Below are 17816 nucleotides of genomic sequence, written 5' to 3'. Positions count from 1 at the left end.
GGACAGACACCCTGCCCGGGTCCCCCCAAGGTGCTCCTGTCACCTACAGGCTGTGGTGTGCCCCTCCAGGGGTGCAGAATGAGGCAGCCAGGACCAGTGGGTTGTAAAAGATTTGTTTAATGCCCCAGTGCTCTGAGGAGAGACTCCAGACAGGGGGAGCAAGGAGTGGGACAGGCCTCCGTGCTCCCACGCCAGGCCCCCTGGCAGTCAGGACGGGGAACTAGCTAACGGCAGGGCAGGGAGACCCCATTGCTCCCGGTGACTCCAGGACACGTGGGAAGGACTTTGCGTGAGAGGACAGCAAGAGCCCACCCAGCCCCCTCCAGGACCTGAGACTGCCGAGGTCACTGAACTGACCACGGAGGACCTCTGTCACTGGGGGCCCACAGCCCGGATCTCCAGGCAGAAGCCAGAATCGCCCAAGTCAGCTGCCGCCACTGACCCTGACGGCGCCAGGCGGGCACCCAGCCGACCGGAGCCAGAGTAGCTGACCCCTCACACTTCTGACTCCAGGCTGGAGATCCGCCTCCACGTACAGGGTCCGGGGAAGCTGTGTGTCCCGCAGGCCGCCCTGCTGACCTCTTCCAGCCCCGCACTGTCCCTGTAGCCTGTGCTCAGCCCCAGGGTCCTGCCCCTGCGCCCCGGAGGCCCCCAGGCCCCAGGGAGCCAGGGGCCGTGGCTGGCACAGGGGGGCAGGGGGGGGCACACAGCCCCCCAGCAAAGCGGCAGGTGGGCGTGGGCGTGCAGGCAGGCGTGCTGTCTGTGCCAGGCGGGGACCCTGGCCCACACGCCGGCCCTGCAGGCCTCCCGGTAGGACGGCGCCGGCGCCCAGTGCCCGCAGGCCGGACGGCCACACCCCGCGGGCAGCGACCGCGGCCGGGCCAAGGCCTCGGCCACCGAGCTGGGCAGGGAGGCGTGGCGCGGGCGCAGGCCCCGGGCCCAGGCGGCGCGCAGCAGGGCCTCCCGCCGCGCCAGCTGCTCCGGCCCGAGCAGCGGCAGGTCCTCCGGCTCCGGGGGCTCGGGGAAGAGCGGGAGGAAGGGGCGCCCCGACCGGGCGGCCCGAGGGAAGGAGCTGTAGTGGCAGCGCTCGGGCGACAGGGGGCGCTCTGGGAGCGCGCGCCGCTCGGAGGCCGCCAGGTGCCGCCCGCCGCGCCCCGCGCGCACCTGCCGCCGCGCCTCGCGGGCCGCGGGGCCCGACACCCGGGAGACGTCGGGCAGCGACGGCCGCGGCGTCGGGGGGCGGCCCGCGGGCGGCGGGGCCCGGGCCCCCGGCGCGGCGCGGCCCCCGCCGGGCGGCCCCCAGCCGGTGGGGCTGGGCTCGGGGGACGGGCGGGGGCTGGGCGGCCGCGGGCCGGGGCAGGCGGGCGGTGGGGGCGCGCGGCGGCCGCTGCCCCAGCTCTCAATGGTGCGCGCCGCGCGGTCCAGGGAGCTGCTCACGCCCGCCGTGGTCACCATGTCGCGCGCCGCCTGCAGCATCTTGAGCACGCTGGCCTGGGCCGAGCCGGCGGTCAGGTCGGGGCTGGGCGGCCGCGCGGGGCTGGCCAGGCTCTGCACCCCGCTGAAGCAGCTGTAGATGCCCTGGGAGCCGGGAGGAGACAGCCGTGAGCGGCCAGCCCCCCTCCGGGCGCCCACCTCCGGCCCAGGCCCCGGCCCAGGTGCCCCCAGGGCCCAGGGAGCAACTGACATTGGGTAAGCGCCTCCCGTGCAGCCCGCACGGTGCCCTGTGAGCACGCCTGCCCGGTGCCCTGTGAGCACACCTGCCCGGTGTCCTGTGAGCAGCCTGCCCGGTGCCCTGTGAGCACGCCTGCCCGGTGCCGCTGTGAGCACGCCTGCCCGGTGCCCTGTGAGCACGCCTGCCCGGTGCTGCTGTGAGCACGCCTGCCCGGTGCTGCTGTGAGCACGCCTGCCCGGTGCCCTGTGAGCACGCCTGCCCGGTGCCCTGTGAGCACGCCTGCCCGGTGCCCTGTGAGCACGCCTGCCCGGTGCCCTGTGAGCACGCCTGCCCGGTGTCCTGTGAGCACGCCTGCCCAGGGCAGTCGGAGGCCCTGAGAGGTTCTCCTCCTGGAGGAACACAGCTTGTAAATAGCCGCGAGGGTTCGGCCCAGGTCAGCCTGGCTCCCGACACTGCCCAGCCTGCTGCAGGGGGCTCTGCTTCCCATCTGCTGTGTGATGCCCGCAGGCCTCACTTTCTACCTCGGTAATGGGGCCATGGCCAGCTCTGACTTCTCTGGGTTGGTGCCCCTAAAGCTGGGGCCTGCTTTGGAGGTGAGGGGGTGGCACCCACCCTGCTGAAGGCCAGCAGGAAGTCCAGCCGGGACGTGTTGGGCACCGAGTGGCGCAGTTTCCAGTAGACCAGGTGCTCCCAGGCGAAGACCAGCAGGGCCAGCCCCATGGCCACGAGCAGCATGTAGAAGACACCAGCCATGTTGTCGATGTCCAGCTTGCTGCTCATCACCTCGTTCTTCTCATTCTGGCAGATCCCCGAGAGCCACACAGTCTCCAGCTTCTGAGTCTCCCCTGGCAAGGGTGGGGACAAGGGACACACCCCCTGGCTCAGGAAAGACCCTCCCAAGGCTCCCCCAAGCTTGGAGCAAGGAGAGGTCTGGAGCCAGGGTGCCACCCCTTTGCAGGACCACACAGGGATCTAGCCCAACGGGGGGCAGGATGGGAGGGTCGGGGGTGTCAATGAGCAGGAAGAAAGGAGAGCCGAGTCGGAGCTGGGGTCGGCGATGCCAGCCTTAGACGTGCCCACCCCGCACAGGCCCAGTAAAAGCTTGCTGACTTGGCGGGTGACTGGGGCAAAGTTATTGGTCACCGACATGCAGGCACAGAGCTGGGCACACAGGGACAAAAGACCTAGCCCCTGAGGACATGACAGCACTTTCACTGCTATCATTCTCATTCCGTGGTACTGATGGAAAAATCACAGTTTTATCTTCTCGCACTGAAACCTCTGGTTTGGGCCAGGATCAGCAGGACTGCTTAAACATCTGAGCCCCTGGTTCAAGGCAAGCCTGGGCCCCGGGCTCTGGGACTGGGCAGGCCCGTGGCTGGCTCTACACTAGGTGATGCCAAGATGGAAATGGTGGGGACAGGGGTCTAGAGGAAAAAGAAAGGATCTGAGCCGCCCCCCCCCCCCCCAAGCCCCACTGTGTGGCCTGAGCTTCCTCCCTTCTTCTGGCCCTTCAGAGACTCTCCTGTCGTCCTACCTCCCACTCCTCCTGGCAAGCCCACCTCTTCCCCAGGTCTTCATGCAGTCCCTCCAAATACCCTCACCCACTGGCCCAGCTCTCACTCCCAGAGACCTCTTCCTGCCCATAGGCCCTGGGACTCAGAGAACAGTAATGGAGATCCTGACCAGCCATCAAGAGGCTATCCCCCACCCCAGGATTCCATGGCCCACCCTGGATCCCAGTCCCTGCCCCCAGCGGCAGCACCCACCATCCCCCAGGAACTGCAAAAGCGCCAGGTCTATGGCCCGCTTCCAATGGGAGTCCTTCTGCATGGCGATGCCGTAGCCAGTGGTGGCAAAGACCTTGCCAGAGCCAATGGTGACCAGCTTGCAGCCCTCGTCCTTGCCCGCCATGTAGTTGAGGACGGCAGCATCATAGATGAAGGCGTCCAGCTTCCTGGGGACAGGCCAGGGTCATGTGAGGTGGGGACACCGAACCTGGGGCCTGACAGGGATCTGGGCCCTAGGAGTCCGCAGAGCACTAACCAGGAGGGATGAGTGAGCAGGGCCTTCTCCAGTTCCCCTGGGTCCCGGATTCAGAGAAGAACCTTTCCCGCAGCTCAAGGATCCCACCTGCCCTCCTCTCAGAGAGGCCAGGGAACCCCCTACCCCAGAGGACATGCCCTCTCTGCCCAGCCCCTCCACGCCCCGAGGACCCTAAGAAGTCATAACCACCACGACAGGCCACGGCTGAACCCTGGGCCATACCTCAGCTGCGTCTCTGGGCCACACGGTGGGCATCCAGTTTTGTTTGAAACTTGACCCTGTCCCAAGACCACCTTACCCCCTTCCCCAAGAGCCCTACGGGACACCCCAGCCTCAACGTCCCCACCTTGCGTCTCTCAGGAAGGACCAGAGCTGCGGCTGGTCATCAGGGAGACGTGTGTAGGGACAGTCAGAGGGTGGGTGCAGAGCTGAGGACCCACCCCATCTTGAGGCTGGTGAGCGCGTCTTCCACCGAACGCTGGTTGAACTTGACCATGTGGGTGTGCATGTCTCGGTAGTTGCTGCGGATGTTGCGCTCCGTGCTGCCGTTGGGCACCGTGCCAAAGCGGAAGGGTGGGTACTGATCCTGAGGCCGCTGAAACTGTGGGCAGAGGGCAGGCGCCCTCCATCACCCTCTGTCCAGCCCCCAGGCACCAACACTCCCCGCCCCTGTCCCCCGGGGCCCGGCCCTGGGGTCTGCGCTTGTACAGTGAGCACACCGGAGTCCGGGGACGGTCCAGGCCACTCCTGTGTTTTACGGATGGTGACATTGAGGCCGGGTCAGTCACCACTCCATCGGGGGACCCGAGCCTTCCTGCTCCCTGCTCCATTTCAAATCCCCCTCCCCGGTCCCTCTCGGCACCCCTTGCCATCCACTAGCCGTGTCCCCAGAACCTTCTTATCACTAAGGCCAGACACGGTGTCGATGTACTGCTCCTGGATCATGAAGGCGGCCAGGTTCGCGGTGTAGCTGGCAAGGAAGATGACGGCAAAGAAGGCCCACACCAGGACCATGATCTTGCTGGTGGTGCCTCGGGGGTTCTCAATGGGCACCGAGTTGTTGAAGACCAGCGCCCACAGCAGCCACACAGACTTGCCGATGGTGAAGGATGGGCCCCCAGACTCTGGGAGTGAGAGCGTGGGCACAGAGGGACTCAGGTCTGCACTGTGCCTGGGGCGGGGCCCCCTCCCCAGCCACCCCCGCCCCAGGGCAAGCCAGCCCACCTTGTTTCTCTCTTTTGTGTATCTGACTGGCCCCTGCAGGTTGTCCAGAAGCCAGAGACCTCCCCCAGGATCCAGCCTTTTTTCCAATGGGCCCCTGCACCACCCCCCACCCCCACCCCACCCCCACTGATGCTCCCTCTCCCAGGTCCAGCTGAGAGCTTACTCTTGCCACTGGTGAGGTTCTGGTTGTAGCTGACAGGGCTGAAGTACTCAAACATGAAGACCGTGATGGCCACCACAGTGAGACACATGACAAACATCATCACCCACACGGAAGGGCTATAGGGCTCTGGGAACAGAGGGAGGCAGCTCAGAGGCCTCACTACCATCCCTCCCAGAGCCCTGGGTGCAGACAGGTGCATCCATTTGGTCAGAATGGGGCCCATCAGCCCCAAGGACTGAGCCAAAGGGGTCCCTGACTCTTAGAGCAGCAGAGCCCCAGGAGAGACCCCCCTCACACACCCCAGGGAGGTCAAGCTCTCCAGCATTCTCAGTTTCCCCCTCCCCTTGGCCTGGGACAAGATCCCATCACCCCACCCCAGAAAACCTCCCTTTGACTGCACATCTCCCCTGGATCCCATTCCCACCCCCAACTGCCTTTCAAAAAGAGAGTTTACACCCCGTGCGCTCTCCCCTCTGGGTCCCATTCGCTAGCCTGCAACCTGCTCCGTCCCTCCTCCCCTCCTCCCCTCCTCCTCCTCCCCAGCTGGCCGGATTCCACAAGGCCAGGGCAAGCTTCTCATTCCCTCTCCTCCCTCACCTGCCAGCACCGCTAACCATACTCCTGTTCTGGAAGTGCCCTGCCTGGCCCAGCATTGGGGAGCTCCTTGCTCTGCCTGGAATCAGGCAGGGTCTTTATTTATTATTATTATTATTTTTTATGATAGTCACAGAGAGAGAGAGAGAGGCAGAGACACAGGCAGAGGGAGAAGCAGGCTCCATGCACCAGGAGCCCGATGTGGGATTCGATCCCGGGTCTCCAGGATCGCGCCCTGGGCCAAAGGCAGGCGCCAAACCGCTGCGCCACCCAGGGATCCCAGGCAGGGTCTTTAAGACTAAGTTTCACTCTTCCCCAGTTTGCTCCTCCCGAAGCACCTGGCGCTGGGGAGACCAACTGAGCTTCTCTGACCAGTCTGCTCACTGGCTTCAATCTCCATGAACAAGGAGGCATTGCATTCCTGTCATAAACACTGTGTCCCTTGATGCAGTGGCCATCCTGCAGGGTGGGGTTTGTTGTCTCCTACAGGGCTGGGGAACCCTGCTCAGAGAGGTTCAGTGACTTGTCCAAGGCCACCCAGCAGGGAGGAGATTCTCTCCTCTGCTCCTGGCTGAGGCTTGCCTGTCCTCATGGCTCTCTGTAAACCTCACACCACAAGTCCCATTGATCTCTTGGCAGGGCACTTGGTGACCCCAAGGACTATGGCTGTATCCCCAGCAGCTAGAGTGAGGCTTGGCCCAAAGGGGCTGCCCCACAAATGCTGAATTCCCAATCAGGTCACAAACTAGCACCACTTCCCACTCTCTGGGGTGGCTCCCCAACTGCCTGTGAAGCTTCTCCCCCAAGGCGTCCTAGCTGGTGAGACACTTCCTGAAGTCAGCCTGCCTTTCAGGCTTTCCTGCCCTCGCAATGGCCCCACCACCCTCCTTACCCAACACTCGGGCTCAGAATAGTACATGGGCTTCACCTCTTCCCTCTCCGTCCTACTCTCCTGCAGCTCAGGCCTCTGGCCAAACTCCAAGGACCCATGGCTGCTGTGCTGGCCCTCTGAGGTTCACCCCAAACTCCCCATTTCCAGGCACAGCCCTCAGACTCTGGAGCCACCCCTGCCCACCCCGAGCCGCACCCAGGAAGGCCGATGGAGACACGGTGCCGTTGCTGCGCGCCACCATCACGCTGATGCCCGTCTCCACGAAGGGCACAGAGAAGTCCACGATCTCGGAGCGCTCCTCGTTGATGGTGAGGGAGCCGATGGCCATGTCTGCCCGCTGGTAGTACACCTGGGGCCATGGGGGCCAGGGCCGGGTTGGAGGAAGGATCCCACAGGCTGGAGCACCCTCCCCAGCCTCCCCCAGCGCCCCGGGGGCTTAGTCGGCTGTTGCCATCTGGGGTCCTCAGAGCCCCACTTGCAATAGGGACGACCCCAAGGAGCATTACTGGTGACAGCCCACTTTCCCTGCCAGCTGGGAGAGCCTTGGGAGCTGGGCCCAGGCCCCACCCTGACTGACCCCCAGCACAGGAACATCAAGGGGTGACTGAGTGATGCGTGGGGTCTGGGGTGGCGGGCAGGCACGGGGGGTGGGCTCAGGTGGACCTCAGGGGTGGGCCTACCTCCCCAATCATGCCATTCCACACGCCTCGAACCCTCTTGCCATGCTTGCCATTGGTCACCAGGTACAGGTCATAGGAGAACTTGACCACCTTGGCCAGCTTCTTGAGAATGTCAATGCAGAAGCCCTTACAGCACAGCTTGGTGTAGGGGGCCGTGTCACCACTGCTGCCACCAAGAGACCAGAGCAGACGTCAGGGCCAGCAGCTCCTCCGGTTTGGCACGTGGCCCCCACCCCTCTACACGCCTGCCAGCGCGTGGCAGCACGCAGCTCCCACGGGGCCTTCCCGTGTGTTCTCGCAGACCTGAAGGTGTGGTTGCTCTGCCTGCGGCACGGCACAGTGTTGGGCACACAGCCGCCCGTGCCAGGGTCCGGGCTCTCCACAATGACAAAGGGCCGCTCTTCCAGCGTGGCCACCGTCAGGTGCCGGCTGTCCACCACAGGCTGCAGAGATGCACTATAGCGAGGCCACACCGGGTACTTCATGTGTAGGACGCCGTGATCCCAGCGCCCCACCTGCAAAGGGCGACCAGCGTCAGCCTGGGACCTCCACCCCCAATACCCCCACCCTCTAGGTGGGGGCCTCTGGTGGGGGCCTGCCAGGGCCAAGAATCCCCCTCCCTAACCTGGGGATAGCGGGGCAGGAGCATCTGGGGACCAGGAGAGTCGGGGCAAGGAGCTGGGCATGGACAGGAAGGGAGGGCTCCCTGCAGCCTCCTCCCAGCCTCTGGTCCCCAGGCTTTTCCCATCCAGCCCCCACACTTGCCGCTGGCCCACAGCATCGTCCCGGAGCCCAGACCTGAGCCTGTGTCACCACACTCCTCACCCCCCACCCAGACCTCAGTATAAAGTCCTTCTTCACCCAGTACCCCAGACCTCCTGCACTCAGGTCCACCGCACCCCGCTCTTCCTCAGTCTCCACACCCCCCAAACACATCACTTCAGAATGCCTCAAACCCCTCTGCCCCTCTGTCTAAACCAGGCTGGTATCCCTCCCTGATGGGCTCCTACTCAACCCTCCACAACGCAGCCCAAATGTCCCAACTTCTGTGGATCCTTCCCCAGTTTGCTCCTCTGAAGGCAGAACTGATTTTTGGGCCTTCTCAGTACCCCCGTAATGCTGTGCACGCCTCTCTCCTGCTGATCTCCCCAAATTCTACTTGTTTACATGTCTGGCCAGCCAGCATAGCTGTGGGTTAGATCTCCCAGGGCAGGACTGTGTGATGAGAGAGCCCGACAAGTTCTACGGTGGAGGGAGGCCAGGGTGCCCTGGGAGCCCTGAGCAGACGTGCCTCACCCACCCTGGTGCAGTGCAGTTGCTTCAGCTGAGACCTGGGATGAGGGGCTGGATGAAGGACAGAAGGGACCCTCTGCTCAGCTGTGGGACAAGAGGGGCTGGGGACAACATGAGACGGCACCGAGGGACCCTGGGCTCACCCCCTTCTCACCATCTCCCAGAGGCGGTGGCGGTTGAGGGCGATCACAACCATGGTGGGCTGGACCAGGTACCCACCAGGGCTGAAGGAGAAGTCTCGGCCCTCCCAGGTGACATTCAGTAGGTGCCTGCAATGGGGGAGAGAAACCAGGGGTGTCCCCGCAGCCCTGCCCAGGACCAGAGGCCGCCTCCCTCGCCTTCTGCCTCACCTCCGTCACCACCACCAGGAAGCACTGACCGCGCCCTTATTGCTCTGACACACGCCCTCTGCAACCCTTCACACCCGGCTTTTTTCTTTTTTTTTGTTTCCAGTTGAGAAGACTAAGCCCAGAGAGGTGAGGCACCTTGGCAACCCAGGCTCACAGCTAGCCGGAGGGGAGGCCAGCAGGGCGACGGTCCCCGCCCCCCCTCCCAGGCCCCGGGCAGGTGCCCACCTGTAGAAGGCCTCCCGGGCAGGGCTGACGGGCCCGGGGTGGCCACGGCAGTCCCCGGCCGGGGAGGGCAGGGCGCCGTGCTGCCGCTGGTAGCCGTGGGCGCCCAGGGCCAGGATGGCCACGCCGTCGCGGACCTTCTGGCGGAGGCTGAGGCGCCAGCTCTCGGTGACGACGCTGATGAGGCCCACGGGGAAGGCGGCGGGGGGCGCGTCGGTGCTGCCCAGCGCCAGGCTGGGCACCAGCCACACGTGTCCGGGCCCCACCAGCCCGGCCTGCGCCGCCTCTGCGAAGAGCACCTCGGCCTCCTCGCGCGAGCAGTAGGCCACCAGCACCGGGGCGTCCAGCTGGCGCAGCAGGCGCTGCGTGTGTGCCCGCTGCCCGCCGGGGCCCAGCTCCAGGGTGAGCACGTCCAGCAGCCGCCAGCTCAGGTAGCTGGCGTCGGCCGCGGCGCGCACCCCCTCCAAGAAGAGCGCGTGCCCGGGGTGCAGGCTGGTGATGACGGCGAACGCGCTCCAGTCGTACTCCTCCAGCACCTTGAACAGCACCTGCAGCTGCTGCTCCAGGGACACGCCCAGCTGCAGGAAGGCGGAGCCCGGCTCCTGGGGGCGGGGCGGGCGGGGCGGGGCCTGAGTCTGGGCGCCCTCGCCCCGCCCCGCCGTGCGCCCCCGCTGCGCTCGCTCGCGCAGCCCCCAGACGCCCCGGGGGGCCCCTGCACTGCAACACCTGCCTCGCGCCGCCGGCGTGGTCCCTAACCTGCTGCGGGTGGAGAATCACCCCAAGCGCCACCCCCCACCCCCCAAGGCAAGGCCAGGATCAAAAACCAGCTGCAGCAGCTGCAGCCCGCGGAGCTTGTCGGACGTAAATGCAGATTCCCGGGCGCATCGCGCACCCACTGGATCAGAACCCCTGGGGATGGCGCCCGTGAATCTGTATTTTTAACGAGCTCTTCGGCTTCATCCTTGAATCCTCTAGTTTGGGAAGCCTCCGACCCTCAGACCCACTGAATTGGAATCTCAGAGGTGGGCCCCTGGGCGTGTGTCTGTTTCTAAAGCACCGTGAAGGCAGAGAAGCGCTGTGCTGAGAGCTCCGCGCGGGCCCCAGGATAACTGGGAAAACACCACCCTCCACGGAGCCCCGGAGATGAGAAAGTTCCTCCTCTCCACCGCCTCCATCATCACAAATGCCCAGGGCCCTGCCCGCTGGAGCCAGGCTAGCGCCCTCCCCTCCTAAACTGTGGGCTGCCTCTCGCCCCTACATGCCCTCCAAGATTTCATCACACTGCGACTGTCCCAGTCTTTTTAAAGAGCAAATCCGGAACAACCCTACAGGACAAGTAACCCAGTTCCTTCAACAAACAAATTGCAACAAAAAGAGAGGGACGGAGGAGGATCCTAGAAATTGAGGCTCAGAAGCCACATCCGCAGATCACCACGTGGAAACCTCATTTGTTCCTTGATTCAAGCAAACAAACGTAAAAATAAGCATGTATGATGTTTATGAAACTATGGGAAAATTTGAACACTCCCCGGATGTTTGATGATGCTAAGGAATTTTTATTTTTTTAGATGTGATCGTGTATGGTGGTTTGGCTTTTAAGCCTTTATCTATTAGAGGTATATACTGAAATATTTCTGGTTGGGACAACAGGATGCCTGGGCTTTGCCTCAAAATGACACAGGAGAGGGGCACCTGGGTGGCTCAGCGGTTGAGCATCTGCCTTCGGCTCAGGTCATGATTCTGGAGTCCTGGGATCGAGTCCCACATGGGGCTCCCTGCAGGGAGCCTGCTCCTCCCTCTGCCTGTGTCTCTGCCTCTCTCTGTGTCTCTCATAGTAAATAAGTAAAATATTTTTTTAAAATGACACAGGAGAGGGGGGAAGTGAGTGGAGGTAAGGATGGGGCAGGGTTGGCCAGGGGTGGATGGTACATGGGGTCCTTATATTCTTCTGCTTTTTTATGTCTGCTCAAATTTCTCCATAATAAAAAATAATCATAAAAGAAAAGCAAATCAGATCGGTCTGTCCCCTCAGCACCTTCTTGGGCTCCCCCAGTTACCTAGAACAAAACCCAAATATCTTTCTATGTGTTCAGGATCTCACCTTCCTCTCCAGCCTTCTCTCAAAATCTCCCAGCTCCTTCTACCTGCTGCCTTCACACCCCCTGATGCCTCTAGCTGGAACACTGTCTCCCACTCCACACACACACCCCCCAAAACACACACAACTTGCCAACTCTCCTTCATCCTCATGACCTTAGCTTCAATATGACTTCTTAAGACAATGTCTCTGCCCAACCCCCTACACACACGGGGGCCCTCTAAGACCCTCCTGCGTTTTTCCTTCAGAATACGTGTCCCAGCTATGACTGCAGATGAATGTGTGTTTAGGACACTCTCCCCACGTGATGCAAACTCTGTGAGGGCATCCCAGGACAGTGACCTGCCACCAAATGGTCTCCCTGCAGGTTAACTGCACCAGGTCCTCTGCCCAGCTTGCCCCCCCTGCCCCTGGGTCTGGAGCTTGACCAAGGAAGGCCAGAGAAGCAGAGGGAAGGAGGGCCGAGACTGCCCACCAAAGCCAGAGGTGAGCTCACCACCTGCACCCATTCATCTAGACACAAAGTGAATGCAGCCCAGGAAATTTATCTTCTAGAACATAGGAACATCGTTTCCATGGCCTTCTTTCTCTCCACTCCCACTCCCCCGCCAATGTCGCACCCTCAGCCCCCACCTCCCTGCTGGTCCCACCCAATCCCAGCTGCCCAGAACCTAAGTCTCTCCCTGGCCATGCCTCAGTCCCGCTCCTGCAGCCCCAGCCTGGCTCCTGGCCCAAGGGATGAAGGGACAGGGGTTTGGACAGGCACCTTGGGGGTGAGGACCACAGCAGAGCCCCCACTGATGCTGAGGATGGGCACGTGGGTCTGGGAGGAAATGAAGTCCAGGATCTGGGCCACCGCCTCGGTACCCACGTTGTCCTCAAAGACAATGCCGTGGACACGGGCCGCACCCAGGAGTCCGCAGATCTGGGTGAGGAGGCTGCTGGGGTTGGTGTTGTTGACTCCCACGGTGAGCGGCTGGATCTCCAGAGGCAGGTCCATGAAGCTCTGGGAGGTGAGGCGGGTGCGCGCCTGGGCCTGCGGCGGCCCCGAGCTGCCAAACACCACGGCCACGGTCACAGCCTGCTCACCCTGCCCCGGGCCCAGCCCCGCCCAGGCACCGAGGAGTGAGGTGAGCAGCAGGGCCGGCCCCAGGGCGCCACCCATGTCCACCGGAGGGTCCTGCAGAGAGATCCGGATAGGGAGACAGAAGCACAAAGAGAAAAGATGAGCACGTGGACAGGAGGTGAAGGCCGGCGTCAGAGACACACATCCCGAGGGAAAGAAAAGAGGGAACATCTCCTTCCACAAAGAAAGGCAGAGAGGAAGGGACAGCCAGACACAGATAAAGAGAAAGAGACAGTCCAGCTGAGCGTCCCCAGAGTCGCCTGGAGGGGCAGGGGCTGGAAGGGCGCCAGTCCCCAGAGGTGCTCACTACTTCCATTCTGCTGTTGTGCCGGAAAGGCCAGACCTTTGGAAACTCCTCTGTCTGAGCTCTGCCCCAGAAAGCACACTGAAAATGCTAGTGTGGTGTCCAAGTGCGTGGATTTGAGTCGGACAGACCTGAGTTCAAGTCCCAGCTCTGCCACTAGCTGTGTGATGCTGGGGAAGCCACTGAGGTACGTTTTCTCACGATAATCACGGGACCTACCTCCTACGCAGTGGCAAGGAGGTTACCCACTGCTATCAGCATCCTTGTCCTATAGGTGACAGCTGCACGTCCAGGTGAAGGAAGGCAGCGTCTGTGACACTCCCTGCCCTGCCTTCCATATTCTCCATCCTAAATGGAATCTAACATCGCCGAAGGCCCTGCTCTGTGTGGCCCTGCCTGCCACAGGACCCCCCCCTCCTGGACACCAGACATCCCCACCCTTCCCCCGTGGCCTCAACTGGTAGCAGCCATTCCACAGCCCGAGTGTGACACCACTGACCTGGTCGGGGCTCAGGATCTCCTGAAACCCTGAGGCGTCTTACACATGAGCTGCTTCCCCAGGCCATCGCTGGTGTGCAAGATTTTTTTGACCTAACCCAAGGACGTGACGTGTATCCCTGCTAAATAAACATCATTGCTTTGGACTGGAACCAACAGCCAAGCCAGTGAGTGGTGCCCACTGACGCAGCTCTCCCTCCCCGCTGGCCATCGGCCACAGCTATGCCACCTTCTCCATCTTCATCACATCCCCAGCAAAACTTCTGAACAAGAGAGCCAAAGGGTGACCAGGGTGAACCTGGTTTAATTTAGGCTGAGAAGACAAGATTTTTGGCAGGGGAGGGAATACTCACTTTGGTACCCTTGAAATCTCCTTCTCCCCTTACCCCCCACACCCACCCCCCATGCCCACCCCCACCCCCACCCCCACCGCAGGTATGGTTTCATAGTACAGCGACTCAGACTGGCAGCCCAGAGACATGCGTGAGTCTGGGACTGGAACCTAAACCAGCCTCAGCTACCACCAATCAGGGACCCCGAGAAGGGCACCACCATGCTTGCTCTTCCCTTTGCAAGGCCTTTCTGTGCCCATCTCTGCCCACAGCCCAGTCCCCGTAGTTCCCTATCCCCAGGGCAGCCCCAAGCCCCCCATCTCTGCCTCCCAGCTCTGAGCTTCACATCTGTGCTGTCCAGAACAGCGGCCACCAGTCACAAGTGACTATAGGCACCAGAAATGTGGCTCCTCTGAACTAAAGCTCCACTTTACTAAGTGTAAAATACATGCTGTATATCAAAGACTTAGTATGAAAAAAAGAATGTAAAGTGTCTCATTAATATTCTTTATATTGATTACAGGTTGAAATAGTAGTTTATATACACTGAGTTGAACAAAATATACCGCTAGGACTAATTCCACTTGTTTCTTTTTACTTTTTCTAACGTGGCCGCTAGAAAATTTACAATTACACATGCAGCTCTCATTTTGCTTCTTTTGGACATGACTCTAGTTGTAGGACCCAGGCATTCCCCCAAGGGGGCACTACCCCCAGAGACTCCCTGGATGGGAAAGTGTCCTCTGGGATTGGGGTTGAGGAGAGGAAGTCCAGGCAGGTGACACCTCTCACCAGGAGTGATCACAGAATACCTCTGGACGGAGAGGCCCCATCAGGCAAGTCTCTCTGAGCTTCAAACAGCAATGGGCAGATAGAAAAAGACTCAGACCCCAGAGCCTCATCCCCACATGACATCTGGCTTCCCCCACAAGGCAGGAGGGTCATACTCCCAGCCCTGGCCCCTCAGTGTCTCCACTCCCCCATCCACCTCACTCCCCTCCGGCCCCACTGGTCCAAAACGTTGTTCTGGCCACTGCACCCCTGCCCACACAGCACAGCTGCTCCCTGGTGCCCACAGACCAAGCCTAGACACCTTCCTCCCATGACCTGAGCCACACACACCCGGACACCCATCCAATGTCTCCTCTCCTCTCCTCCCACACTCCTGGGGGTCTGTTGGCTAGACAGCCCCTCACTATCCTCGTCTCCAGGTCTCTGCTCTGTCGTTCCCTAAGGCTGGAATGCCCCCTTCCCATGGCCTCTCTCTTGTCTACACAACAAAATTCCAGAGTCCAACCTAAATCCCTTTCCCATCAGGCACCTGTCCTAGTCCCTCCAGCTTCTGGACACTTGGGGGTGAGTGAGAGGATATAGGGCCTGTGTGGGATATAGGCCACGTCTTTCCTACCCCACTTCCCCACCTCTCCTGGAGCAAGAAGCTCCCAGTTATGGCACTTCAGTGACTGGCAGGTATTTGGCCACCCTCCATGCCGCCCCTGCCACACACCTGACTTTGGCTTAGGAACCTCTGCCCACCCTCTCAAGGTATCCCACCTTTCACTAACGGGCTAAGTTAATGAACACTGGCACCCCGAAAAGGGCCAGGGGAGGATGGCAGTGGTCAGGCCTCTGAGACACCCGGCGTCACCTTGAGCTCCCCAGCACCTCCGCGGGCTTGCAGCTCCCGTCGCCGCGCCCCAGCCCCCTCCGCCATCCCGGGGCAGGCTCCCCCGCAGGCTGCGCTGATGTGCGCACGTGCACGCTCGCCCCGGGCGCTGGAGGCTCCCCCCTCTCCCAGGCCGGAGCCTTGGCCCCAGGGACGGGCCCACCCACCAGCTGCGCTGCTTCGGGGGAGCCGAGGGGCCCAGGCTGCTCTGCCCGCTGTGTCCACCGCCCTTTGGTGAGCGGCCTCGACTTTGCCGTCGGGTTTCCCTCCCTCCATCACTTCTGAGCTAACATCCGCACCCAGGCGTGGGGAGAAGCCCGCCCTGCATCTCGCTCCCTCCCACGGGCGCGGGCACCCAAGTCTCCCTCCAAGATGAACCCCCCGCCCCCCCCCCTCGCTGTTTCCGCCCCGGCCCCCCGGGGGGCGCCCTGCCCCCTCCCCTTGGCAGGAATCTCTTACACTCGGGCTGTGAAGTTCGGGGTATTTTTAGGCCGGCGATAAATAATTCATAGGGAACGTGGCATCAGGCTCCCCCCGCGGGAGGACGGGGCGCGAGCGGCTAGAGCCACCGTCACCCGCGGCTCAAGGACACTCGCGATGCGGCGGCGGCGGCGGCGGCGGCGCCTCCGGGCTCCGGGACCCGTGCCACGCCTCCTGGCGGCCAAACTGGGCACCACGTCCGCGCCCCCCGCCGCGCGGCCGCACCCCACCCCCTCCCGCAGGCGTCCGCGGCTCCCGGGCCCCCGCCCCACCCCCACCCCCGCGAGCTCCGCAGGCTGGGAAGGGGGGGGCGTGCTCGCCTGGCAGGCCGGGCTGCGGGCGGGGCGGGGCGCCGGGGCTCGGGGCGAACCCAGAAGTCTGGTTCCCAGGTACCGGGCCCCTTCACGCTCCTATCCAAATTCTCAGTACGGAGTGTAGGGGCCGACCTGAAACCGACTGGCGCAGCCGGAAACTAGACGGGCTCCAGGGCGGAGCGCCTGAGCCTTCCTCGACTTCCCTGTGGCCCCGGGTCAGAGGCGGAGCCGGGGCGGCACCACCGCGGGAGGCCTGGGGGACCCCGAGCCAGAAGTCCCGCCGGGCGAGCAGGGGGGCGGGGGGGGGAGCTCGGGTGCATCAGTGGTGCGAGCGTCAAGAGCCGGGCTGGGATCCCGCTTCGCGTCGCTCACGCAGCAGGACCTTCCGATGGGTCTTGGGGCGCACCGCTTGATGCCCTCGTTCCCAAGTCCCTAGCCCTGCCCCCCTAGGCCTGCTGCAGGAGGCTCGGGGTTTCCCTTCCCCGCCGTCGGGGATCCTTGTCGAAGCCCCGGGGAGACCGCAGCTGCCCGCCGGGGCGACAGCCAGGGCCCAGCCTCCGGGCTCACGGCCCCCCGGTGCTCCTCGCCCAGCCTTCCTTTTGCGCCCTCGGAGCCCGGGTCCTCCGGGCGTTGGGTCCGCGTTTGGGAAGACCCCCCCCCCCCCGCAAACCCCGTGAAGCCGGGGCTGGTTCCCTGAGGTCACGGGCGGGGGGGGAGCCTTATGCCCGGCCGGCGGGGAGCAGGAGCAGAGCGGGGGCGGGGCGGGGGGATGTAAGGACCTGGGGGACTCGCGGCGTGTGAAGGGGCGGGGGTGTCGAGGGAGCGGCGCGCAGAGGTGCTCGGCGAACCTCGGGAGGCGGGGGCCGAGCGCGCGGCGTCCCCGACAGCCCCTGGGTCCTCTCCGCCCAGGCCCTCTCCAGCCCCCCGCGCGCAGCGGCAGCCCCGGCTCCCGGCCCAGCTCCCGCCCAGCGGCTTCCAGCAGCAACAGTTGCGGGGCCCGCGGCCCAGACTCCCGCGTCCCCGCGCCGCCCCCTGCCCCGCGCCCCCCCCCCACCCCCAGGAGGAGCCGGAGGGCTCGGCGACCCGGGGGGCGAACGTCTTGGGCGCCTCGCCCGCGTCCTTCCCTCGCGCCCGCCGCGCGCCCGTCGCCTCGGCCTCCCGGCCTCGCCTCCTCTCCGCCCCCCGGGTCCGAGTCCCAGGCCAGGTCCCCGGGGGCGCGGGGCGCGGGGCCCCGGCCGCCCCCTCCTCGGGCTCCCCGCGCCGGCCAGACCGCCCCCGGGGCTCCCGCGTCTGCCTCCGCCGTCCTTGCCCGCGCGGCGCCCGAGCCCAGCCCCAAGTTGGCGGCGAAGTTGGCGTCCCCGGCTCGCCACCCGCCACCCGCCACCCGCCGCCCGCCACCCGCCACTCACCGGGGGGAAGGGGCGCTGCGCCCGCGCCGAGAGCCCGCGCCGGCCGCCTCCCGCGCGCCGCATGTCCCGGCGCCCCGGCCCCGCGCTGGCGCGCTCCGTCCTAGCTCGGCGGGCACCGGAGCCCGGGCAACGGGGGCCCGTGGCCGTGGCGCGGCCTGGCGGGCAGGGACCCCGGCCCCCGCCCCCGCCCCCCGCGCCCGCGCCCGCGCCCTCCCGGGCCCGCTGGGCGCCCGGCTCCGTCCCGGGCTGGGCAGCGCGCGGCGCCTCCGGCTCCCAGGGCTCGCCAGCAGGCTGTGCGGAGCGCTCGGCGCCGCCCGCCCGGGCCCGCCCCACCGGGGCCCGCCGCCTCCGCCCCGCCCCGCCCGCCCCGCCGCTCCAGGCCCCTCCTAGGCCGGCCGCGCGCGGACCCTGGGTCCCCTCTCCGCCCCCAGGGCCGTGTCCCCGGACCCACGC

At 64.3% G+C, this 17816-nt stretch overlaps 1 protein-coding gene across 3 annotated transcripts; it reads right to left on the bottom strand.

Moving 5' to 3' along the window:
* Positions 1-101: 101 nt before the first annotated feature.
* On the bottom strand, positions 102-17629 carry GRIN2C (glutamate ionotropic receptor NMDA type subunit 2C). 3 transcript variants are annotated; one of them, XM_072746671.1, is made up of 13 exons: positions 17364-17629; positions 12001-12414; positions 9140-9738; positions 8719-8833; positions 7575-7786; positions 7272-7437; positions 6787-6940; positions 5106-5231; positions 4613-4842; positions 4159-4319; positions 3442-3629; positions 2285-2517; positions 102-1578 (listed from the first exon to the last, which is right to left on the bottom strand). In XM_072746671.1, exons 1-13 carry the CDS (start codon positions 17424-17426, stop codon positions 496-498), a joined length of 3744 nt encoding a protein of 1247 aa, XP_072602772.1. In that variant the 5' UTR covers positions 17427-17629; the 3' UTR covers positions 102-495. The 3 variants fall into 3 exon arrangements, with proteins under 3 accessions (XP_072602772.1, XP_072602773.1, XP_072602774.1); XM_072746672.1 differs by having other exon boundaries at positions 7272-7434; positions 17364-17627; XM_072746673.1 differs by lacking the exon at positions 17364-17629 and having other exon boundaries at positions 12001-12832.
* Positions 17630-17816: the final 187 nt, after the last annotated feature.

Source organism: Vulpes vulpes, chromosome 2, assembly GCF_048418805.1.
Source record: "Vulpes vulpes isolate BD-2025 chromosome 2, VulVul3, whole genome shotgun sequence".
NCBI lineage: Eukaryota > Metazoa > Chordata > Mammalia > Carnivora > Canidae > Vulpes > Vulpes vulpes.
Note: the sequence above shows the minus strand (reverse complement) of the source record. Positions and strands in the feature narration are given on the sequence as shown.